General features: G+C 38.7%; 1 protein-coding gene across 1 annotated transcript; it reads right to left on the bottom strand.

Annotated features, from left to right (window-relative positions):
- Positions 1 to 2,619: 2,619 nt before the first annotated feature.
- Positions 2,620 to 25,809, bottom strand: GLIPR1L2 (GLIPR1 like 2). Its single transcript, XM_023762783.1, has 4 exons — positions 25,576 to 25,809; positions 14,577 to 14,822; positions 12,405 to 12,508; positions 2,620 to 2,782 (listed from the first exon to the last, which is right to left on the bottom strand). Exons 1-4 carry the CDS (start codon positions 25,807 to 25,809, stop codon positions 2,620 to 2,622), a joined length of 747 nt encoding a protein of 248 aa, XP_023618551.1.
- Between the last annotated feature and the right edge of the window lie 957 nt (positions 25,810 to 26,766).

Raw genomic sequence — 26,766 nt, 5'->3', positions numbered from 1 at the left:
CATTTTCATCTAGGTTGTCCAATTTGTTGGCATATAGTTGTTCATAATACTTTCTTGCAATTCCTTGTATGTCTTTGGTATCATTTGTTACTTCTCTTTCAATTCTGATTTTATTTGGGCCCTTTATTTATTTGGGACCTGATGAGTCTGGTTAAAGATTTATTAATTTTGTTTATCTTTCCAAAAGACCAGCTCTTGGTTTCATTGATTTTTGTATATTTTACCCTTTGGTCTTTGAGAAGTGTTTTTGTATGTCAAGCATTCTTAATCTTTGGGTTTCCCCCATCCCATACCTTGAATCCCTTATGCTATTCTTTATTCTACTTTTTTTATATTTATGGTATCTTTTTTCCAAGAGTATGCAAATGTTAGTATTCATTGTGTATTTTAGGTGGTATTTTTTTTTAGGTGGTCTCTTTTTTAAGCCAGGTTGTAATTAACATATAGTAAAATCTGTCCTTTTTATGTGTACAGTTCAATGCATTTTGTCATGCTGTTGAGCATCCTTATAATTATTACTCTGAACTCTATATCTGATTAATTGCTTACCCCCATTTCAATGAGCTCTTCTGGAGAATTCTCTTGTTTTTCATTTGGGGCCTCTTTCTTTGTTTCTCCCTTTCTGCTGCATTTTTCTTTTTGTTTCTATGTATTATGTAGATCTGCTATGAATCCCAGTGTTGCCTTATGTAGTAGGTGACCTGTGGGACCAAGTGATGAACTATTCCTGATCACCTGAGCTGGACGTACCGAGAATGTCCCTTGGGCATGTTATGTGGGCCCTCCTTTTGTAGTTAAGTCTTGATTGTTCTTAGCCAGTTTGTGTGTGGGATTGACCCTCAGGCTATCTGACTGTGAGGCTCAACCACCGGACACAGCATGCAAGCTTTTGTGCAGGTGCTGATCACCTGGAGTGGAATGTACCTCAGCAGGGTTTGGTCCTGCTGAGATCTCCCTATGGATATGCTGCTTGTGAAGCTTATTGGATCGTACTCTGTTGTCTGAATCTGGTCACTGGATGTATTGGTTCTGGGCCTCTTCAGAAGGACTCTGGTGCTGGCCAATGTCAGGTGTTGTCTATGACTGGCCCTGGGCAAACTGTTTGGAGCTATCAGTGATCCACAGATTGTGGCTCCCTCTTCTGGGCCTGGATGCATGTGGAAAGACCAAGCTGCCCACCAAGGTCTGCTTTGACTAGCACTGGGACCAGGGACAGATCAGCAGAAATCTCAACACATCCAGACATCAGCCTCTGTCTGCAGTCTGTCTGTTAGGCTCACTTAAAGATCCTCTAGTTGTACTCTTCACCAGGGTGTAGGCTCAGGGTGGGGTGAGAGGGATTCCAAGGTGGGGCTATTTCTTTCTCCCAGGCTGATGTTCCATGGAGGGGAATGCTCTGAGAAAGACGGCTCTTTCAGTATGGGGGAATGACTTAGCACAGGGATCCCAGCGGCGACCTCTCAGTTCTCTTGCCACCAACTCCAGACCCTCCTCATGCACCTCTAGTCCACTCTGCCCTCCCTCCGCCAGAGCCCAGGGTGAGTGGCTATGAATGAAAACTTTGTGTGTTGGCCCCTTAAGAGTTTGCCTGTGTTTCTAGCTGTCTCTCCCTGGTGGACAAAAACACCACCACTTTTCACAGACAGATGTTGTGTAGGCTCCTTTCCTGGTTCTGGAGCTCTGGGCTGGGGAGACCCACTTGGGGTTTAGACCCCAAACTTCTCAGAGGGACCTTCCCCCAACACAGGCAATATATCCCTCCAAAACTTCAGCTGCTGACTGTGAGTGTCCACCCAGCCCTTTTGTGCTTCCACACCTCCTACCAGTCTCAATGTGGCCTCTTCTGTAAATCCTTGATTTTAAGGTTTCTCTCCAGCTAGTCTTCAGTTGGCTATTCAGGATTATTTTTTCTATACTTTAGTTGTAATTCCAGTTTGGTCCTGGGAAGAGGTGAGTATAACTTTTACCTAATCTGCACCATGTTGGATCCTCCACATCTCTCTTGTTTGATTTATCAGCTTTAAATTATATCTTTTGGCTTCTGGCTCTAAAAGATGAAGAAATTAAGCATATTTTTTCTACTTCTCTCTTCTCCCAAGTTTTATTAATTGCATCACTTGTATATCTCCTAAAGTTATCATATTTATATTTTGCTTTGTAATTATAAGCTTCAGAATTATTTTGGTCTTTGTCTATGAATAAAGATTCAATGCTTCTGGATAATTCTTTCAATGAATCATTTTGCTTTTCCATTCATCTCTTCTTTTTGGTGAAAGTCATACTCTAGGAGTTTATAGAGGAAACACTCATAAGAAAAATACACTGCAAATTACTTCTTTTCTCTTTTGAAATAGCTTATCTTTTAGACCAGTCATTTTCAAAAAGGCTGCGCTTTCAGGAATTAATTGTGAAGCTTTTTCAGGGTATAGCTATTAGTTTTCATTTCTTCTTTCAGACATTCTGGTATGTCCTTAAGGGCAGGAATAGAGGTAAGAGGAGGCTGAAAAGGCTGTGCAGTTTAGAAAAATCTAAAGATGATACTGTTTCAACCATCCTTTGATAATATAATACCATTCTGGTCAAAGGAAGTATATTAGCATGATAATGGAAAACAAGTGTTCAACACTTCATTTTTCTCATCGTCCTATGCACTATGTTTTTTTTTAAAAATGTTGAAGTTATTTTCTTTGTCTTACTGCATAGAAAATCTGTGCATCTGTCACTTTCGTTACATTGAGAACAAACTACTCCTTGTTGATAAGGCTTTCTTCTTAAAGTTGCTCTACAAAAAAAGCAGAAAACATTTGGTTAGAAAATGTCTCAAATTTTATGTTATTTACATAATATAATGAACAATTTTTATTAGTTTATAAAGGTGATTTAATTAAGAAAAAGGATTCAAGGAAGTACTCCAATTGGAAATGCAATCTTTCCTTTCTCTCCCCTCCACAAAAAGTCTCTTTTGAAATGAATTCCGATATCCTTGAAAGAAAATATTGTAATTTAAAAATGAGTGAGTTTTGAAGCTTATTTTATCTTATTTGCAGCAAAGTTTTTCTTTAAAAAAATGGATATTACAGAATGCTTTGTAATTAACTGCTTTCTTGTTGGCACACTTGTATAAGAAGTTGTATTAATTTTCTGAAGAGTTTGAAAAATCCTGAAATGTCTATTGTCTCAAAGACCTAGCTGCATGGATTACTTTGAAGTCTACATGAAAAATACATAAATATATAAACAAGTAAATAAATTTAAATGGAATTTTACCAAGTTGTTTTAACCCACTGTATAGAACAGAGGGGAGAATTGAGAAACTATTACATCAATTCCTCAAAGCTAAGTAAGAAAAAGGGGCCCCAAAGTAGATATGAATTGGGAAGCTTATTTAAAAGATCTAGGATAGAAAAGATAGAAGAGATATGTAGGAAAATATATTTTTCAGTGAGGGGGGTCATTGATACTGATCATTAAATAGAATTGCTTATTTACTCAGTGTGTATTGGAAGCTATAAAAACAAACATTAGGCATATATGTCCCTAGAAGTTTTTTTAGACTCATATCTGGCCATACCTTCAGTATATTGCCACTTATAGGACGTGGGTCCAAGTCCTAGATAAGGACATGTTGCCTGGCTGGCCTATTGGGTAACCTTACCTATGTCCAACCCAAAGTCCATTAGAAGACCATTATTTAAATTTTATAGTAGAACTATATTGTTACGGAAGGAGAACACAATTCTGGTGGTGATGGAAACTTTCATTGCTTACACTAGACCCATTTCTGCCACCACTTTATTCATGAAGGAGGTAATTCAGCTCCATGGTTTGACAATCTAACAATTATAATTTGTAAGCAGATTCTTCTCTTCAAAGTTCTCCATGTATAGACTCACATATCTGTACAATGTCCATAGAACAATGGCAAGAGAAGATCAAACAGATGTTGATCTTTACATTTCATAAAGCCAGAAGAGTTATACCACATACAATAACCACTTTCACTTTCACTCTTCCATATATCATTGAGAAATATCACAAAGCTGGCTTCTAGTTTACTGGTACACCTGGGCATCTATAGGTTTCCCAAGAAGGTTTAAAGAATCTATCCCAGTAAGCTAGAGAAAAATACAATGCAATAAACAGCAAGGAAGATTATCTTTTAGAGATCCTATTTGGCTCTCCATCTGATACACCTAATGCAGTGGTCGGCAAACTGCGGCTCACGAGCCACATCCGGCTCTTTGGCCCCTTGAGTGTGGCTCTTCCACAAAATACCACGTGCGGGCGCGCACATACAGTGCCACTGAAACTTCGTGGCCCATGCGCAGAAGTCGGTTTTCGACCTGGGCGAGTCTATTTTGAAGAAGTACTGTTGATATTTGGCTCTGTTAACTAATGAGTTTGCCTACCACTGACCTAATGTATTAACTGCCAAAACTCTATGACTACTTCCTAGACTTATTCAAGGTCAAGAAAAGCACAAATCCTGTTGTTTTCTGCCTCAAATTATCCCTTTATGTGCAAAGCTATGTTACTTTGTATCACTTTCTGTAAAACTCAGGTGGTCATATCTCCACTTCCACTGCTTGGAACTAAAGGACTAGGGGCCACAGTTAAACACTGACAAAGCTCCTTTGAGGGTGATATTATTTTGTTGTACCATCCTCTAATCATCCCCAAGATACTATCTTCTTTCTGATCATGCCTCTTTCCTCATTTTAGCACCTGATTCACAATCTCCCTTTCAATCAAAATTGTGCCATTGTCTTAGAATTTGGGACCCAGAAGATTACAATATGCTTATGGATGATTTGCCCAATAACTTGGTCTCTCTGTTACTGTAATTGGCATTTTGTAGCCACACTCTGGATCTTGTTATCCTCTAAAGCTGCTCCACCTCTGAACTCACAAAATCACAAATTACACTCGCTGACTGCAACCTCCTATCCTTCCAGAGTGCTCACTTATTTACTTGTCCATTAATTTCACTGGCACTGCAAGTCTATTTTCTCCCTAGCCACCCTGTTGTCTCTTCTCTATTTAGCTTAGGTCTTTGCATATTCTCATATTTGCACGTTCAGCTAAAAACCTGAAACTCTCTTGCACTATTTTCCTTTATAGACACCTGATTAAACCCAAGCCTTGAAAAGAAAAAAAAAATGAAGGTATCTTACTGTGTGAATGTTCCATATCTGCTTCAGGGCAACTGGGTGCTGCTGGAGCAAAATCATTAAATGAGGTAAGGAATCTTTCTATGGTTCCCTACTCAGATTCCTCTCTCAGTTTCCACAATAACTATTTCAAACCTTCCCAATCTTCTTCTTATTTTTTATTTTTTATTATTGTTTAAAGTATTACAAATAGTAGTACATATGTCTCCTTTTTTCTCCCATTGACCTTCCCCCGTCCTTCCCTACTCCCCCCCACACCTGACACGGCACATGCCCTCACCACCACCCCCAGTATCTTGCGTCCATTAGTTATGCTTATATGCATGCATACATGTCTATCGGTTGATCTCTTACCTCCCCCTCCCCCCAACTCTCCCCAGCCTTCCCGCTGTAATTTGACAGTCTGTCCGATGCTTCTCTGCCTCTGTATTTATCTTTTTGTTCATCAGGTTATAATGTTCTTTATTATCCATAAATGAGTGAGATCATATAGTATTTTTCTTTCACTGACTGGCTTATTTCACATAGCATACTGCTCTCCAGCTCTATCCATGCTGCTGCAAATGGTAAGAATTCCGTCTTTTTTTATAGCAGTGTAGTATTCCATTGTGTAGATGTACCATCGTTTTCTAATCCACTCATCTGCTGATGGGCATTTAGGCTGTTTCCAAATCTTAGCTATTGTAAATTGTGCTGCTATGAACATAGGGGTGCATATATACTTTCTGATTGGTATTTCTGGTTTCTTGGGATATATTCCTAGATGTGGGATCACGGGGGTCAAATGGGAGTTTCATTTTTAGTTTTTTGAGGAAACTCCATACTGTTCTCCACAGTGGCTACACCAGTCTGCATTCCCACCAGCAGTGAAGGAGGCTTCCTTTTTCTCTGCATCCTCGCCAGCACTTGTCATTTGAATTTTTTGATGATAGCCATTCTGACAGCTGCGAGGTGGTACCTCATTGTTGTTTTGATTTGCATTTCTTCGATAATTAGTGACTTTGAGCATGTTTTCATATGACTCTTGGCCTTCCTTCTGTCTTCTTCCGAAAATTGTCTATTTAGGTCCTTTGCCCATTTTATGATTGGATTGTTTATCTTCCTTTTGTTAAGTTGTATGAGTGCTTTGTAAATGTTCGACATTAAACCCTTATTGGAGATAACATTGGCAAATATGTTCTCCCATGCAGTGGGCTTTCTTGTTGTTTTGTTGATGGTTTCTTTTGCTGTGCAGGAGCTTTTTATTTTGATGTAGTCCCATTTGTTTGTTTTCTCCTTAGTCTCTCTTGCCCTAGGATCTGTATCTCTAAAGATATTGCTACGACATATGTCTGCAATGTTGCTGCCTATGGAGTCTTGAAGGATTTTTATGGTCTCCTGTCTTACATTCAAGTCCTTTAGCCATTTTGAGTTTGTTTTTGTGTATGGTGTAAGTTGGTGATTTAGTTTCATTTTTTTGGCATGTTTCTGACCAAATTTCCCAGCACCATTTATTAAAAAGACTGTTTTGACTCCATTGTACGCTCTTGCCTCCTTTGTCAAATATTAATTGCATATAATGGCTTGGGTCAATTTCTGGGTCCTCTATTCTGTTCCATTGGTCTATATGTCTGTTCTTGTGCCAGTACCAGGCAGTTTTGAGAACTGTGGCTTGGTATTGTGATATCTCCAACTTTGTTCTTCTTTCTCAGGATATCTGTGGCTATTCGGGGTCTTTTTTTATTCCAGATGAATTTTTGGAGAGTTTGTTCTATATCTTTGAAATATGCCATTGGTATTTTAATAGGTATTGCATTGAATCTATAGACTGCTTTAGGTAGTATGGACATTTTAATGATGTTGATTCCACCAATCCATGAACGTGGTATGTTCTTCCATTTGTTTATGTTTTCCTCTATCTCTTTCTTCAGTGTACTGCAGTTTTCTGAGGACAGGTCTTTTACCTCCTTAGTTAATTTTATTACTAGTTGTCTTAATTTTTTTTGTGCAATGGTAAATGGGATTGTTTTTTTCATTTCTCTTTCTGTGATTTCATTATTGGTGTATAGAAAGGCCATAGATTCTGGGTATTAATTTTGTATCCTGCCAAATTCATTTATTAGGTCTAGTAGTGTTTTGATGCAGTCTTCGGGGTTTTCTATGTATAGTATCATGTCATCTGCAAATAAGGATAGTTTTACCTTTTCTTTTCCAATTTGAATGCCTTTTATTTTTTCTCCTTTTTTTATTAATCTTTATTGTTCAGATTATTACAGTAGTTCCTCTTTTTTCCCACCATAGCTCCCCTCCACCTGGATCTCACCCCACCCTCTGCCCTTACTGCCCCTACTGTCCTCATCCATAGGTGTACAATATTTGTCCAGTCTCTTCCTGCACCCCCCACCCCCTTTCCCCCACGAGAATTGTCAGTCCACTGTCTTTCTATGCCTCTGATTCTATTATATTCACCAGTTTATTCTGTTCATCAGATTTTTTATTCACTTGATTTTTAGATTCACTTGTTGATAGGTATGTATTTGTTGTTCATAATTTTTATCTTTGGCTTTTTCTTCTTCTTCCTCTTTGTAAAGAATACCTTTCAGCATTTCATATAATACTGGTTTGGTGGTGATGAACTCCTTTAGCTTTTTCTTATCTGTGAAGCTCTTTATCTGACCTTCAATTCTGAATGACAGCTTTGCTGGGTAAAGTAATCTTGGATGTAGTAGGTTCTTGCTATTCACCACTTTGAATATTTCTTGTCACTCCCTTCTGGCCTGCATAGTTTCTGTTGAGAAATCAGCTGACAGCCATATGGGTACTCCCTTGTAGGTAACTAACTGTTTTTCTCTTGCTGCTTTTAAGATTCTCTCTTTGTCTTTTGCTCTTGGCATTTTAATTATGATGTGTCTTGGTGTGGCCCTCTTTGGATTCCTTTTGTTTGGGGTTCTCTGTGCATCCTGGACTTATAAGTCTATTCCTTTCACCAGGTAGGGGAAGTTTTCTGTCATTATTTCTTCAAATAGGTTTTCAATATCTTGCTCTCTCTCTTCTTCTGGCACCCCCATAATTCGGATATTGGTACACTTGAAGTTGTCCCAAGAGACTCTTTACACTATCTTGATATTTTGGGATTCTTTTTTCTTTTTTTCTTTTCCGGTTGGGTGTTTTTTACTTCTTCGTATTTCAAATCTTTGATTTGATTCTTGCGATCCTCTAGTCTGCTGTTGGATCTCTGTAAAATATTCTTTATTTCAGTCAGTGTATGCTTAATTTCTAGGTGGTCCTTTTTCATATCCTCAAGGGTCTCACTAGATTTATTGAGAAGCTCACTAAATTTATCGGCAGTTTCTAGAAAATTCTTGGAAAAGCTCATAACCATGGTTTTGAACTCTATATCCAGTAGCTTGCTTTCCTCCATTTCTCTCATTTGTGACCTGTTTCTTTGTCTCCTCATTTTGGCTGCTTCCCTGTGTTGATAGAGTGGCTTTCTGTGCTAGGTGTCCTATAGGGCCCAGTGGCTCAGCCTCCCCAATTACCTGAGATGGACACTCTTGGTGCACCCCTTTGTGGGCTTTGTGCACAGTCTTGTTGTAGTTAAGCCTTGATTGTTGTAGGTATCACTGGGAGGAATTGACCTCCAGGCCAATTGGCTGTGAGAATCAGCTGTGTCTACAGTGGGAGAACTTCTGTGCTGGAGACACCCTTAGGGGCAAGACTTGCATCAGTGGGGCTTTGGTGCTCACTGAGTCTGCCCCCTGAGTGTGTCCCTTATGGATCTGAGGAGTTGTAATCTGGATGGTCCACTCTGACCACTGGGTACACTGGCTCTTGGATCTCTAAGGAGGTGCTAATTTAGCCTACCCAGCAGGAGCTATGAAAGCTATCTGCAGATTTCTCTTCTGTGTTTGGGGTTTAGAGGTGCCCAGATGAGGCCCAGCTGTGAAGCAATGCATGCTGCTGTGGGGCCTTGGGCCTTCTTTGGGATGTTCTGGGTCTCTCTGACCCAGCTGCAGTTAGTTAGGTAATTTTAGATTGCAAAGGACCAGGGCATTCATATGCAAAAGCCTCTGTGCAAAGCTTGGGTGGGGTCGGGTCTCAGGGAATCAATAGGGTGGAGCAAACAGCTATGGCTGATCCTCAGCCCTGCCCTAAGAGGCCCAGGGTCTCAGTGTCCCACGGTAATCGCTGTAAGCACCTCTGAGAGAAAGCCGCCCTCGAGTTCTACTGGATGCCAGACAGTTCAGTTTCTCCCTGTATGAGTCTGAGTCCCCAGAGACTCGCTCGGAACTGGAGTTCACAGCAGTCAGGAGCTTGTGTCTCCCTCCCGATTGGAAAAGACAACCGTGTCCTCAGTTGCCAGCCCTTTCCACATGTGCCTCTGTACCTCTGCACTTTACTTCTGCACCTCCTCTGAGTCTCAGTGTGCTTTTCCCTTTCCTTTTAGTTGTAGACTTTCCACTCAGCCAGCCTTCCTGTGGTTCTGGGTGGTGTCTGTTTTGACTTTTAGTTGTAGTTTTGAAGTGTTTGTGCGAGGCAGCAATTTCAGGTGTTTACCTATGCCACCATCTTGGTTTCTCCCAAAACCTTTTATTTCTTCTTGTCTGATCACTATGGCTAGTACTTTTAGTACTATATCGAACATGAGTGGTGAAAGTGGGCATCCCTGTCTTGTTCCTGTTCTCAGGGGAAATGGGTTTAGTTTTTGCTCATTGAGTATGATGTTAGCTGTAGGTTTGTCATATAGGGCTTTTATTATGTTGAGGTATGATCCCTCTATTCCCACTTTGCTGAGAGTTTTTATCAAGAAAGGGTGTTAAATTTTGTCAAATGCTTTTCCTGCATCAATTGATATGATTATGTGATTTTTGTCTCTCAGTTAGTTTATGTGATGTATCACATTTATTGATTTGCGTATATTGTGCCATCCTTGCATCCCTGGAATAAATCCCACTTGGTCATGGTATATGATCTTTCTAATGTATTGCTGAATTTGATTTGCTAGAATTTTGTTGAAGATTTTAGCACCTATGGTCACCTGTGATTCCCTTTTTTTGTGGTGTCTTTATCTGGTTTTGGGATGAGGGTAATGCTGGCTTCATAGAAAGAGCTTGGAAGTGTGCTTTCCTCTTGAATTTTTTGGAATAGTCTTAGGAGGATGGGTGTCAGTTCTTCTTTGAATGCTTGGTAAACCCCCCTGTAAAGCCGTCCGGACCAGGCTTTTGTTTGCTGAAAGATTTTTGATCGCTGTTTCAATTTCTTCAGTAGTTATCAGCCTATTCAGGTTTTTTTATTCTTCTTGGTTGAGTTTTGGGAGCTTGTATTTTTCTAAGAATATGTACATTTCATCTAGGTTGTCCATTTTGTTGGAATAGAATTGTTCATAGTATTTTTCCATAATCGTTTGTATTTCTGTGGGATCGGTTGTTACTTCACCTCTTTCATTTCTGATTTTGTTTATTTGGGTCCTCTGTGCTTCTTGGTGAGCCTGGCTAGAGGTTCATCAATCTTGTTTATCCTTTTAAAGAACCAGCTCTTGGTTTTGTTGATCTTTTGTATTGTTTTTTTGGTCTCTGTTGTTTATCTCCACTATGATCTTTATTATTTCCTTCCTTCTGTTTATTCTGGGCTTTTCTTGTTGCTCTCTTTCTAACTCTTTGAATTGTATGGTTAATTAATTTATTACCATTGTTTCTTATTTTTTGAGGTAGGCCTGTAGAGCTATGAACATCCCTCTCTGGACTGCTTTCACCGTGTTCCATAGATTTTGGATTGTTGTGTTTTCATTGTCATTTGTTGCCATGATGCTTTTTATTTCTTCTTTGATCTCTTTGGTAACCCAGTCATTGCTTACTAGCGTGCTATTTAGCCTCCAGGTGTTTGATTGTTTTTGTTTTTATTGTAGTTGATTTCTAGTTTTATGCTACCCAATCTTCTAAACTCCATCTTCAAAGTCTTATTCTCAGGACATCCTCTGCCTTACTTCATAGAGAAACATAATGTACTTTAGATTGCAGCTTGATATTTTTTTTGTCACTAAATGTGCCAAATATACCCACCCCATCTTTCCTTTTTTTCTAATACAATTAAAGTATTGCTTCTCCATCTTTCTAAGGTTAATCTCTTGTATGTCTTTATTCTTTGTAAAGAATTACTTTTATTCTATATTACATACTATATTACATACTTCATGTCAACATTTAAATATACTCACATCATTCCCATTTTAAAAACAAAAGAAAAAACAGTCTTTGATTCATTACAACCTGGCATCGCTTCACTCCACATAAACGGCTCTTCCTATGTTTATCAATGAAGTTCTCTTTAAATCTGATATTTTTAAATCTTTATTTTGCTTGACCTCTTAGAATTTGAAATTTCATGCACTGGGCCACTAGTTGAATAATAAATTACCACAAGTGTGGTGACAGAAACTATCACCCATTTATTATCAAACAGTTCTATAGGCTATAATCCCAGGCACAGTGTGGCTAGAAGATTCTTTGCTAAGGGTGTCAAAGGCCAAATTCGGGGTGTTGACTGAGTTCTTATCCAGAGGCTCTTATGAGAAGCTCCTGAATGAATGAAAAATTTTCAGGCCAGCAGGGGGGCAGTTAGGGGCAATCAGGCCTGCAGGCAGGCAGAGGCAGTTAGGAGTGATCAGGCAGGCAGGAAGAGGGGTTAGGGGCAATCAGGCAGGCAGGTAGGTGAGTGGTTAGGAGCCAGTGGTCCAGAATTGCAAGAGGGATGTCCGTCTGCCGGATTAGGCCTGATCCTAAACCAGCAGTTGGACATCTCCCAAGGGGTTCCAGATTGGACAGGGTGCAGGCCAGGCTGAGGGACCATTCCCCCCCACCCCCCATGCATGAATTTCATGCATTAGGCCTCTAGTTTTAATATAAATTCTGTAACATCTTACATTTATTTTTTATAGCTCACAAAGACATTTATGAGAATACTAGAGGCCTGATGCACAAAATTTGTGCAAGAGTAGATCTTCCTTACCCCCCCCACCCCCACCCCCAGCTGACAGCACTGCTTCCCTCTGGCCTCCGGCAGGCACCTGGGACCTGGCCTTCCCTCGCAGCCCTGGCTTCGTCCAGACGGTCGTCCAGAAGGACGCCCGGAAGGACATCAGTCTAATTAGCATATTACACTTTTATTATTATAGATATTGGAAGTTAGGAAAACTTAAGTTGAAAAATTCTCAATTTATTTACTTTTATATTCTTTTTTAAATTTGAAGTAACTTACCCTGGTGCATAGTTACATATGAAAAGTGCTGCATATTTAATACGTCCAACTTCTGAACACGGAGTAACAGCACAACCAACTTTGTAAGACTTGTCCCAAACAAGCTAAAATGAAATTTTCAAGAAAAACATGAAATTTAATTCTAAACAATTATTCTGCCATATTGTAAACAATAATATATTCAATATACATAGAACCTTTAACTAAATAATTTAAAAAATATGAACTATGAATTAGCATGGTTTTAGGGTAGCATTTGCAACACTGTAGTTAGAGAAATACTTTAATAAATTCTACCAGTACATATTCTTAGGATAAAAAGTTTGAGAACCACTGATACAGAATAATACTTTCGAGCCAAAGAAAGGCCCACCAGCTGAATCAATTTTCATCCTCTTATTGAACCTGAGTTCTAGGTTATTGGAAGAGAGGAAGAGGAAAAGAGAGGAGAGATATTTTTGACAGAATAAAAGTTGTAAATAGAAGGGAGAAAAAGAGAGACACTAAGATTAGAGAAAGGTAAAAAAAGCAATAAAAGAATAGAGAGTAATTGAATGCTATTGTCATTTTACTTTTGTTGAAGAAATTCCATTATAAAAAGATTTTGGGCCTTTCACTTTAAAAAATGAATAAAGGATCTTGCTCTTATACAAGGAAAATCTGGTATTAAATTGGAATAAAAATATGAGAATAGTTCAAGATATTCCAGAAATTCTCTGTAATGCTTTAATATTTCTAATACTTTCAAGTGACAAAAAAAGTACTTGTTTTGTTCTGTTAATCTCTGTGGGAGGGAGGGGAACCATTTTTGTTTCTTTTTATCCCAAGCCTTAGTGGTTTTAAAAGCATGGTTACTAAAGAAATAGAGTGATGCATAAAAAGAATAGAGGATGGAGTGACTGCAACAGTTAAATTAGAGTTAGTCAGGTTAAATGCAGGAAACAGAAATGTCTAAGATACTAGAATTAAAAAGTACAAAATATAGAGGAGTAGGTCAGGGAGTAGAATTTATTAGTTTACTGAAAGTATGAAGTTATATTAAGACTAGCTTTGATACAAATAAGATAATGGAGAACCATTATAACTTTCTAGAAGAAGAATAAACAGATCAAACATTTTTTGAAAGATTTATTTGATGAATGAGAAAGACATGAGTTCAACATGAAAAAAATTCCAAGATTTTAAGTTGTACATAAAACATGACATCAGTTTATTGATAGAAAAATAATCATTTTTATTTTATTTATTTTTGTTAATCCTCACCTGAGGATATTTTTCCATTGGTTTTTCAGAGAGAGTAGACAGGAGGGGAAGAGACAGAGAGGGAGAAACATATATGTGAAAGAGACACATCGATTGGTTGCCTACTGGGGCCGGGGATAGAGCCTGCAATCGAGGTATGTGCCCTTGCTTGGAATCAAACTCTCGACCCTTCAGTCCTCGGACTAACATTCTAACCACTGAGAAACCTGGCTAGGGCAAAAAAAAAAAATCATATTTTACATAAGCTTGGAAGTTCATTTAATAAATTATTTATCTCTGATATAAATATTTATTGAAGACCTAAATAATGTCATGTTGTTGTGTTGAGAATAAACAGATGAGAAGATCCCTGCCTTTACTGTAGTATCACATATAAATAATTATTAAACAATGTGATATATGAAATAATAAATATATGTATAGAAAATAAGTAGTTCAGTATTTTGGGGGGATAAAGTGTAAGATAGATTATTAGACATGAGGTAGGAAAATAATACTATTAATTTGCATTTAAAAAGTTTTAACCAATTAGTTATATAGTGGTATGTATACTGATCTGTGCAAAAAATATCATCTTACACTTATGTTTATAGTCAATAATTTAGAAATAATTTTTATTTTATGGTTTCTTACTTCCTTGTCCAGTGTACATTATTTTTAGAAAAGTACCTTTCATATTTGGGTATGGAGGTTAAATTTCCTATATTTAAAATAATGTTTTAATTGTATGGTTCAAATAATAGAGAGAATTACAGACATTTTGAAGATCTAGGACTGATAAGAACTTTGATTCTATTAGACTTAATAATTTACCATTTGTATTTACTTATAAAATTTAAACAATCAATAAAAACTTGATAATAACGCTATTAAGGAATCTATTGAATTAATAATATAAAAATTAGATACCTGCATATATTTAGAACAGTCACCAGAGCAAGTGCCATTTCCAAAATGGTACCTTTCCTTCTCTGCATACCAACTTCTGATAGCAATACTTGCAGTAAATTCATTTTCAGGGCCGACCCACATATTTTCACCAATACCATTAAATTTAGGATGGGCCATTTTTATTTCTTCTAAATGAATATTACGCTCAAACACACATTTTTTCCCCCATGCTCTAGCAGTCCGTGACAAAGCTACATCCCAAGTCTGAAAAAAAATGCAAAAAGCAAAGAAAACAAAATAATTGATGAGTTTGAGTTCTCATAGTAAGATTTAAGGAAAACATTCATAACTTTATGCTTAAGGATTTATTTGTGGAATTTCTATAGGGAACTTTTCTTAGATAACATAAATGAAACAACTATTTTCTGGTACAAAGGACTATGCATATATTAGTAATTAAAAAGTCAGATTGTTAGATGATGCAAATGATTATGATACTCTTACACAGAGTCTGTTCAGAAGTGTATAATACTCATGTAGTCTCTTGAGAACATATATTTATATTTTTTCAGAATATATATTTTTATCTCATACCTTTTATTCATAGTAATACAATAATCTATATATATAAAAGTCCAAGTGACCATTACGACCGGACAACAGTCAGGTAGTCATGATGCACACTGACCACCAGGGAGCAGACACTCAACGCAGGAGCTGCCCCCTGGTGGTCAGTGCGCTCCCACAGCAAACCTCCTATGGCTAGCCAACTCCCTTGGTTCCTCCCCCTGGCCTGCCAGCCCGATGGGTCCCAATCGGGACTGGGCAAGACAGCCCTGATTGGCCCCAATTGCCAGCCAGGCTGAGGGACCCCACCTGTGCATGAATTCATGCACCAGGCCTCTAGTATAAAATATTCATTTAAGAACTATTTATTGAGCACTAATTTTATGCAAAATATTGTGTTTTGAGGAAATAAAGTCTTACGATATTTCCAAAAATATGAGAAAATTTCACAAGATGCTACTCCCTGGCCAGCTATCTAGAAATATCCAAAAATGTGTACTTTTGTTATTATTTAGAGCCTCATTAAGTTCATTGTTAAGGATAAGAACAAACACAATACATAAAGAAAAATCAACAAAATAGTTGTCAAACCAAAATGCTAAGTACATATGTCTCAGTGTATCTGAAAGTAAGCATTTCTGAAAACTAAGATTTTTTTTAAGGTTTTCTCAGTTAATTTCATAGATTATACATATATATAATATAAAATATATCATAAAAATAAACAAATCAGGCTTTTAGATTACCCCCCAACTACTTCCCTCCCCAAAGCTCATTATTGTTTAAAAAATTGCTTTGTATACATTTCTCTACACACACACACACACACACACACACACACACACACACACACATTCATATATAAGATACAAGTGGTATTTTAAATGCATATTTTGTGATTTTTTCCCTTGCACTGTTGTAATAATTCCATACATAATATTATTGGCCTGTGATTTGTAGTTGTCACTTAGAGAGATTGTTCCATATTAACTCAAGTAGATCTACCTAACTTTTGCAATCTCTCCATAGTATTCTATATACTATCGTATTCTATAGCACATAATAAATGTTACCATGCCGGGAGCCGGTCCATCCTTGCTGCTTGACACAGTCGCTGCAGGGAAGAAACATCTGCACAGCATATGTTTCAAGGGACCTGGCGTATATAGCATACTGTTCTTAATATGTTTACTCCCCTTAGCGCTATGTGTTTTAACCAAGGTCACCTCTCCGAAAAAGGTTGTTTCCCTGAAGTTAGGGAGGGAATAAAATCCCTTAACTAAGTGCCAGGCGGGTAGTTAATCACTTTAACTAAGAACAATCACGCTTAAGCTACATAATCTTTACTCCCTGGAATGGAGATAAGAAACACCCTAACCTTTGGAATAGAAATTGACAGGATTAAAATCAACTGGTATAAATACAGATGTAACAAGACAACAGAAGACAGAACCTAGGGACAGAACCTAGGGACAGAACCTAGGGACAGAACCTAGAGACAGAACCTAGCAAGAGAACATGGCAAAAGATCCTGGACAGAACCTGGCTACAGATCTTGGCTGGAGAACCTAGACAGAACATGGCGACCGAACCTGGCTGGAGATCCTGACCAGAACTTGGCTGGATCCTAACCAGAACTTCGCTGGAGACCAGAACTTCGCTGGAGATCCTGACCAGAACTCGGCTGGAGTTCCTGGCTAGAGATCCTGGCTAGGCTGCTGATCAACTGAACGCTGTCTCCGTGTCATTCCTTCATCGCCGACTCCGTCCACACCTTTGGGGACCCCTGGACCTGCTGGGGTTGGACCCCAGCATTACCATTCCACTATTAATAATCTTTTAGATTGTTTCTCATTTGAAAACAATGTTTCATGGATCATCTTTTTACTGCCTTATTTTGTATATTGTTCATACATCACATTTTTACTATGTACCACGCATTAGTGTTTGTTTTTAAAAGTATTTTTTATTGATTTCAAAGAGGAAGGGAAAGGGAGAGAAACATCAATGATGAGAGAGAATCATTGATCAGCTGCCTTCTGCACACCCCCTACTGGGGATTGAGCCCACAACCTGGGCATGTGCCCTTGACCAGAATTAAACCTGGGACCCTTCAGTCCACAGGCAGATGCTTTATCCATTGAGCCCAACCAGCTAGGGTGTCACTATTGTTTTTTATGCACTATTTAACTTAGTGTTCAGAATATGCTATGAGGTATGTATTATTATTATTTTTTGTTTCACAAAGGAAGTAACCAAAACACAGACAAGTATTTTACCTGTAGTCACATAAAACCAATAAATTATGTAGTCTGAATTTAACCCAGAAAGTCTAACTTTCTACTCCAAGTTTGGAAATATTTTACTTTATTCCTTCCCATGACAGTGTGTAAAATAAGTTATGATATTTACAAATTCCTTTGCTCAACCTTGAATAAAATTAGTTGAAAACAGTATCAATGTTTTTTCAATTATATAATACAGTGTTATCAACTATAGTCACTACCTTTTTACCAACCTCTTCCTATTTTCCCACCCCCAGCCCGTGGAAACTACTTTCTGTTCTCCGAGTCACTTTTTTTTTTTTTTTAAGATTCCACATATAAGTGATACCAATGCACTTCTTGTCTTTGTCGGGCTTATTTCACTTAGCATAATGACCTCAGGGTACATCCAAGTTGTTGTAAATGGCAGGATTTCCTTCTTTATCATGGATGACTAATATTCTATTGTATATATACACAACACCTTCTTTATCCATTCATCCAATGATGGACACTTAGATTGTTTCCCTATCTTGACTATTGTAAATAATACTTAAATGAACATGGCATTACAGTATTCTCTTTGAAATCCTGTTTTCATTTCCTTTGTATATATACCCAGAAGTGGAATTGCTGGATCATATGGCAGCTCTATTTTTAATTATTGAGGAACTGCCATACTGTTATGGCTTTGCTTCAATTATACTTCTGTCACTCATCTGAATTCTTTCTCTCAAGCTGACTGGAGCTGAGCCCTCTCTGACTCAGCCAGATCTCCAGTAACAAAAGGGGAAAAGCTTCATTATATATGGCAATGATTGCTTGGCTATGTCCTGAAAAGCACAGGCAACAAGATACAAAATAGATAAATTAGACTTTATCAGATTTATAAACTTTTGTGAATCAAAGGATACTACCAACACAATGAAAAGGAAACCTATGCAATGAGAGAAAACATTTACAAATCATATATTTGATAAGGGGTTACTATCAAATATAGTAATTTCCTATTTATTTATCTTGTTTTATTTTTAAACAAGAATATATAAAGAATTTCCTCAACTCAACTAACAACAACAAGCCTGATCAAAAATTGAACAAAGGACTTGAATGGACATTTCTCCAAAGAAGACATACAAATGTCTAATAAGTTCAACATAACTATACATTAGGGAAATACAAATCAAAACCATAATGACGCCTATTAAAATGGATATCTATATTAATAAAAGGTAATATGCTAATTAGACCAGACATATTCCAGACATCCTTCTGGACGTCCTTCCAGACAAAGCCACAGTGGCAGGAGCCGAGGCAGAGGTGGTTAGGGGCAACCAGGCCAGCAGGGGAGGGCAGTTAGGGGTGACCAGGCAGCAGGTAGAGTGGTTAAGGGCGATCAGGTAGGCAGGCAGGTGAGCAGTTAGGAGCCAGCGGTCCCGGATTGTGGAATCAGGCCTAAACTGGCCATTGGACATCCCCTGAGAGGTCCTGGAATGGAGAGGATGCAGGCCGGGCTGAGGGACCCCTCACCCCATGCATGAATTTCATGCACTGGGCCTCTAGTACATATATATAACCCAGAAACTAACAAGTGTTGGCAAGAATGTGGAGAAATTACAACCCTCGTGTATTGTTGGTGGGAATGTGAAATGGTACAGCCACTATGGGAAACAGAATGGCAGTTCTTCAAAAAAAATTAAACATAGAGTCCTGGTTGGTGTGGCTCATTTGGTTAAGTGTCATCCCATGCACTGAGAGGTGGCCAGTTCAATTCCTAATTGGGACACATGCTTAGGTTTGGGGCTCAATCCCCAGTAGGGGGTGTTTTTGAGACAGCTGATGCATGTTTCTCTCTCCCTCTCCCTTTCTCTCTCTCTCAAATCAATAAAAACATATTTTAAAAAGATACACAGAATTTCCATATGTTCCAGCAATCCCAGTTCTGGGTATTGCCAATAGAGGTGAAAGCAGGGAATTGAACACATATTTGTACACACACCCATTTTCATAGCATTATTCACAATAGCCACTGGTGAAAGCAACCGGAATGTACATTGACAGATGAATGGATAAACAAACTGTGATATAAATATACAAAGTAAAATATTTAGCCTTAAAAAGATGGAAATTCTGACACATGCTACAACATGAATGAACCTTGAAAATATGTTAAATAAAATAAGCCAGTCACAATGAGAAATACTGTATGATTTCTATATGAAGTATTTTGCATAGTCAAATTCATAGAGACAGAAAGCAGAATAGTTGTAGCCAGAAACTTGGAGAAGCAGGAAATGGCTTAATGGGTACAGAGTTTCAATTGGGGAAGATGAATGCTAGTGATGGTTGCACAACAATGTGAATGAACTTAATGCCACAGAACTGTACAATAAAAGATGGTTAAAATGTTAAATTTTATGTCATGAGTATTTTACAATAAAAGAACTAAATTTTTTAGTTTAATGACAAGGTAGAAGACAAATACCAGATGACAACAACATCATGGACACAGGCAAGGGATTTAGAATTTGTGTTGTAAGATATTTTTAATATTTGGAAGGAAGTTATAGATGTTAACTTTGGACTTTGTAAACTTATATATATTTTAAAACGTTAAGAACGACCAATAAAAAAAAAAGAAAGTGTGATTTCTAAACCTATGAAGGAAAAGTTCTAAGGAGACCATATTATTACAATAAAATATTCTATTTACAGTTAATGTTTACATCCTAGCAAAATCTATGGGAAAATACACCAACTTTTAGAAAGAGGAGAAGAGTGAAAATTAAGGTTGGGACTTGAAACTGTATCCAATACAATATTACTATTAAAATAATCATATATTAAGATATATATTGCTGGTACACAAGTGCCTGCTACATTATTCTCTATATTTTTCTTTATGTTTTAAATTAATATTTAGAGTTTAGAAATACAAACTCTATAAAAATTGCATTATGTGTTTATTAATTATGAGAAGGAAGGCTAATCATCTAACTTGTAAAAAACCAGAATTAGCCCGGCCAGCATGGCTCAGTGGCTGAGCATCAACCTATAAACCAGGCTATCATGGTTCAATTCCCGGTCAGGGCACATGCCTGGGTTGTGGGCTCAATCTCCAGTGTCCCCATGAAGGAGGCAGCCAGTCAATGATTCTCTTTCATCATTGATGTTTCTATAACTCTCTCCTTCTCCCTTCCTCTCTGAAATAAAAACAACAAAACACAACAAAAATGCCCTAGCTAGTTTGGCTCAGTGGATAGAGCATCAACCTGCATACTAAAAGGATCCCAGGTTTGACTCCAGTCAAGGACACATGCCCAAGTTGCAGGCTCGATCCCCAGTGGGGTGCATGCAGGAGGCAGCCGATCAATGATTCTCTCTCATGTTTCTATCTCTTCCTTTCCCTTTCTCTCTGAAATCAATATATATGTATGTAATCATAAATGGGGGTGCATAGCTAAAACTCTCAAAGATCCCGAAATTCTTTGATTAAATTCAAAACATAAAAATTGGCTTGGAAATAATTATCTTCAGCAACAGATTAAATTCTAATGTATTTTTATAAAAATATATAAACATAAGAGGAAACACCGAAAATACAAAAAGTAAAGAAAATGAACAAAAAAGAACTAAAATATGATCACTCAAATTAGCATTTAAAAATTAACATTAATATGAAGTACCATTGTATAATTTATCAGTTTAGCAAGTGACTGACAATGCCCAAGCCAGTGCAGATATGGTGAAAGCAGAACATTTATACGCTGCTGGTATTTGCTTAATTTGGCACAACCATTTAGACTAGCAATTACTATGTGTCATATAAATTAAAAATATTACATCCATTATTTATGCCATATTTTTGAATTTGTCCAAAGGAACCAATCCAGAAGGAAGAAAAGACTCAAGTCTAGGGAGATAGTCTTTAAAATACATTATAATGTAAATTGGAAGCTTCTAATTGCCTCATAAGAGACTAGTTATTTCAATGCATTTTAGTCTTTTTTTTCTTTTCTTATTGACTTTTAGAGAGAGAAGAAGGGAGAGGAAGAGAGAGAGAGAGAGAAATATTGATGTTAGAGCACATCAATCTGCTGCCTCCTGCCCACTTTCTCCCAGGAACCAAGCCAGCAACCTTTCCATGCTCCAGATGAAGCCCAACAGGGCTTCACTGGCCAAGGCCATTTTAGTCATTTTCAATGACAACAAGGGAAGAGTTGATACATTAAATAGAAATGGGGAAGGAGAGGGAATGGGAAAGAAGCAAGAAAAAACATTTAAAGGAATGAAAAATAAGGGTTGAACTAGGGCAGGGGTGGGGAACTTCTGACCTGCAGGCTGTATAAGGCCTGAGAAATCTTTTGATCTGACCCTGCCAAAGCTACCACAGGTGGGACTCGAAATTCAATAAATCTAGGAGCTTTTTTTTTCATAGCAACATAAACGTGTATTAAGTGAATCATAATAATAATGTAAATTTTGAAGGAGAAGCAAGGAATGACCATTATAGGATCGATAGGACACATATGATGAGTACATGACAGGACAGACACGTATGCTTCTCGTCTGCTGTCCGTGGCCCATATGCCTGTATTGTGGTGACTCAGAGGACAGTCAGTGCCAGGCTGGCTGAGAGTGTACACGCTGGGAAAGTGTTAACACGCTGTGGTGAAACTATAGTGATCCGGTGATGATGGACCAGATGCAATGAGATAATTCCTAGGGATGTTGATGACTTTGCCTCCAATGACTGACAACGATGTTGTTGATTTTTTGTTGATACAGATGATAAATCCAATCCAACCTTTATCCAAACATCCATGATCAACAATCCTTGTAAAAACTGATTTCAGATGAAGATTAAAGAAATCACAATACACTGAAAAGACCTCAAGAGTCAATGATACGAATGTTGGATATGTTCCAAATCCAAGATACAGGATTAGAACAGCAATCAAAGCAAAATGATTGCAGTACGGCAACACACTGGATAGTTAATAAAACTTAAGTGGTATGACATCCGACAAGTGGTGACTACAAAAAAGAGAAAACTTGATGTGCAGTGTCGATCTTTTTAAGAGAAATGGACAAATGATTTTTTTTGGTTAATCCTCACCTGAGGATATTTTTCCTTTTATTTAATTTTTTTTTAAGAGAGTAGAAGGGAGGGGGACAGATACACAGAGACACATCAATTGTTTGCTTCCCACACATGCCCTGATGAGGGCTAGGGATTGAGCCTGCAACCGAGGTATGTACCCCTTGACAGGAATCAAACCTGGGACCCTTCAGTTCATAGGCTGACACTCTATCCACTGAGCCAAACCAGCTAGGACCAAATGATTATTTTTTTGTTGAAGTCAAAGACGAACCTATGTGCCCAGTTTGTGGCGATGTGTTAGCAATAATGAAAAAAGCCAACCTGGATCGTCATTATAGCTCAAAACATGCTGTACTCAATGCATTGAGAGGCCAAATGTGTAGATAAAATCAATATTCTTCAGTGGAGTTTAGAATCACAACAATCTGCTTTTACTTAAGCCTCCTTATGACAGGGACAATGTTATTCAGATGAATTATGTAGTGAGGGAGCAAGTCGAAAAGAAGCTGAGGCCTCATGTGAGGGAGAGTTTGTGAAAGAGGTCATGGTGGCTGCTACAGAACTGTTAGCACCAGACAAATTAAAATTGTTTCAGAGTGTTAGTTTGTCTCAGAGAACTGCCTCAGATGGGATTACTGACAGCAGAAGGTATTGAAAAAACACTGAAGGATTTCCAATTTTTCTCTCTGGCTTGTGACAAGAAGACATAACAAATACCGCCCATTTGGCCATTTTCATTCATGGGATAACTGCAGAGTTTGACACATGAGAGGAACTGCTGTCCCTGTAAGCCATGCATGGCACTACAAGAGGTGAGCAACTTAAGAGACTTGTTTTAACAATGAAAAAATTTGAGCTAATGTTTGAAAAGTGGCCTTACTACTAACAGAGCTACAGCCATGACTGGCTCACAAAAAGGGTTAATTGCATTTGTCAAGAAAGAACTGAATCATTTCAGTCTCGATCCAAGTGATTTAATTATATGCCACTGCACTGTTTACTAAGAGAGTCTCTGTGCAAAGTCATTGAGGCTCAACAATGTGATGTCAAGAGTAGTGTCATGTGTAAATTTTGTCAAAAGCAGAGGGTTTAATAGCGGCCAGGTTAAGGAGTTACTGAATGATCTTGACTGAGTACAATGATCTCGTTTATCGCTGTGAAGTGTGGTGGCTGAGTCGCAGGAACATGCTTATGAGGTTTTATGAACTACAGGATGAAGTCAAGCAGCTCATGGAGATGAAGGGAAAACCTGTCTGGGAACTCAATGGTGGCAAGTGGCTGTGTGATCTAGCGTCCATGGTGGACGTTACCAAGTACCTCTCAGAGTTGAATGTCAAGCTATAGGGCCCCAACCAGCTTCTCAACTCCCTGCTTTCAAACGTGAAATCATTTGAAGCTAAATTAAGGCTTTTAGAAAGTGCAACTCGAAAGGAGCAACACGGTGCATTTCCCCACTCTGGAGGACAAAAGCCTTCTGCGACACTTGAATATGCTGGTGAATGTGGAGAACTCTGAGGCCATTTAATGAAAGATTCAAGGACATGAAAAGAAAACCAATGGACTTGAACATCTTTGCTACATCGGTTCAATGTGGAACCCGCTGATGTGCATGATAACCTACACCACGAAATCATTCAGTTGCCAAGCGATGATGAGCTGAAAGCTAAGTACAACCACCTCCCACACTGCTTGTGTTCTATACAGGTTCCAAAAGCAACGATGGATTTCCCACTCTGAGGAGCCATGCATTGAAATACGCATCTGTGTTTGGAACAACTTTCTGCTGGGAGCAGTTCTTTTCAAAACTTAGCATCACAGAGTCGCCTGCGCTCCAGACAGACCCAGGCAAACCTGGAAAAGCAGTTCGAGTAGCAACATCAATACCAGCTAACACAGTGATGGCGAGCCTTTTGAGCTCAGCGTGTCAGCATTTTGAAAAACCCTAACTTAACTCTGATGCCGTGTCACATGTAGAAATTTTTTGATATTTGCAACCATAGTAAAACAAAGACTTATATTTTTGATATTTATTTTATATATTTAAATGCCATTTAACAAAGAAAAATCAACCAAAAAAATGAGTTCGCGTGTCACCTCTGACACGCGTGTCATAGTTTCGCCATCACTGAGCTAACATCACAAGCCTCACTAAAGAGAAGCAGGTCTAGCCAACAGACCGGGAGTTAATTACATGTTTGGCCAAATAGAGCAGGCTCATTTTTAAGTTTCTAATTTTGTAGGGACTATGAGAGATGTTATAAATATCTAACTGGTCCCTGGCAGAAAGAAGGGTAAGGTGACTGAGACATTCCCTTGGGTGGATACCGGAGAAAACACATCTCACAATAATTAAGGTAAGTGGTATTTAAAAAAAAATTGATGTAAAAACATCCTTGATGAAAAAAAATCACTATTTTAAATAAAAACAAGATCTGGCTTTTCATTTGCATCACCCTGAGAGTGCCTCACTAGCCTCGCCCTAATTCAGTGATTCTCAACCTTCTGGCCCTTTAAATACAGTTCCTCGTGTTGTGACCCAACCATAAAATTATTTTCGTTGCTACTTCATAACTGTAATGTTGCTACTGTTATGAATCGTGATGTAAATATCTGATCTGCAGGATGGTCTTAGGCGACTCCTATAAAAGGGTCGTTCGACCGCCAAAGGGGTCGCGACCCACAGGTTGAGAACCGCTGCGCCTAATTGAAGACAAGGATCCTGTTGTTTAAATTGATAGTCTCCATCGATGTTTTTGCAGATTTTTAAATAAAAAAATAAAGTGCACTGAACCGTCATTTCTTCGAATGGAAACCTCCTTAAATTGTACACCTCAGATGAGTGCCTCTACTCACCCTAGTCCCAGCCCTATGTAAAATCTTGGTAACAAATGTGTTAAGAAGACAGTGGTTTGTATTTCTTCAGTGAATAAACTTTACGCACATATATTTTTAAGCCCAAACGGAAAGTGCGGCTCCCCACAATCCTTAACCCTCAGAGCAGCGGCCCAGACTGTGCGAGGCCCCGGGGTGCGTGGTCAGGGCAAGGTTGTCAGAGGTTCAGGCAACCGCCTCGGGGCCTCACCATGAAGCGCAAGTTAGCCCCAGGGGGCTTGACCTTGCCTCGGAGTTCATTGTGGAGGTTCACGTACTCATTGATAAAGTTCACGTCCTCTTCGTGCGGCAGTAAACCCGCGCACAAGCCGGACGTCAGCAGGAGTAGCCAGAGCTCACAGAGCCACAGCGTCAAATCGGCCCCTCGCGTCAGGGAGAGCCATGGGACGTACCAGTCCTGTGCAAAGGGCCTCGGCGCCTCCATGGTCCACCGGCCGGCCGCGGACCGGCCAGTGCGCATGCGCTAGCCCGCCCCATGACCTGCCAATCCAGCTGGCCACGCGGACAAGGTTGGCCCCGCCCCACAGACAAGGTTGGCCCCGCCCCCGCAGACAAGGTCGGCCCCGCCTCCGCAGACACGGTTGGCCCCGCCCCTTGAGGGGAAGCCCTGCCCGTGTGAATGGTGGGTGAAGTTCCCCCCAGCCTGTTGGCCTGCAGAACTCAGGGAGGCTAGAGTCAAATGGGTGCAGACTCTTCACTAAACTAGTGAATGCAGCTGGATATTATCCAGAGTTGATTTCCTGCACCAAATGATGTGTCAGCGTTTATTAATAAGCCCTCTGTACAGTAAATGCCAATTGCCGAATAATTAACATGCCTGAGAAACCTTCTAATTATGCCAGGGTAAATAATCATTCTTCTGTGATATTGATGAAAATTATCCCCCCCTCCCCCATGCTTACCTGTTGACCTGGAAATTTAATGCAGAACATGCTCCTTATTTTCCTCGTAGACTGAAAAATATCCTCTTTAAGGTGGACTTCACTGAGATTTTCTCTCAGTGTTTTGCGGGAAATCACAAAATAAATGGAAGATTGGAAGCTCAACATGTAGGGGTTAAACTAAGGATCATAAAATTATCATAAGCTTGAAATATTTCCATATTTTCTCTTACCGGAATTTTATAGGCAGCCTGGAATATCAATAACAATCTTCTCTGACAAAAATGCCCAGTTCATAGTAAGTAAGAATTTATTTTTGTTTTAATTTCTCCTTTCAGACAACAACTACTAGTGTCCTACCAGATTTTGGCCTGTGCTTTTTACAAACAATTTGCTCTGGAAAACTTACTTTGAAGGATATAAGTTCTAGGCACAAAATAAAAGCACACATTTGTTTGGGGGTTTCAGTTGCACCCTTCTATATAATAAACGGGTAATAT

This window comes from Myotis lucifugus, unplaced genomic scaffold (genome assembly GCF_000147115.1).
Source record: "Myotis lucifugus unplaced genomic scaffold, Myoluc2.0 scaffold_261, whole genome shotgun sequence".
NCBI lineage: Eukaryota > Metazoa > Chordata > Mammalia > Chiroptera > Vespertilionidae > Myotis > Myotis lucifugus.
This window is presented reverse-complemented; position numbering and strand designations above follow the sequence as displayed.

Bases quoted from the DNA above. Each gene is read 5' to 3' on its own strand.
- GLIPR1L2 (XM_023762783.1), bottom strand. From the start codon at position 25,809: ATGGAGGCGCCGAGGCCCTTTGCACAGGACTGGTACGTCCCATGGCTC. The intron at 14,823-25,575 runs GTGAGGCCCCGA...ATTTTTTTTCAG, and splicing joins GGGCTAACTTGCGCTTCATG to ACTTGGGATGTAGCTTTGTC. The intron at 12,509-14,576 runs GTATCTAATTTT...ATTTCATTTTAG, and splicing joins ACTGTTCTAAATATATGCAG to CTTGTTTGGGACAAGTCTTA.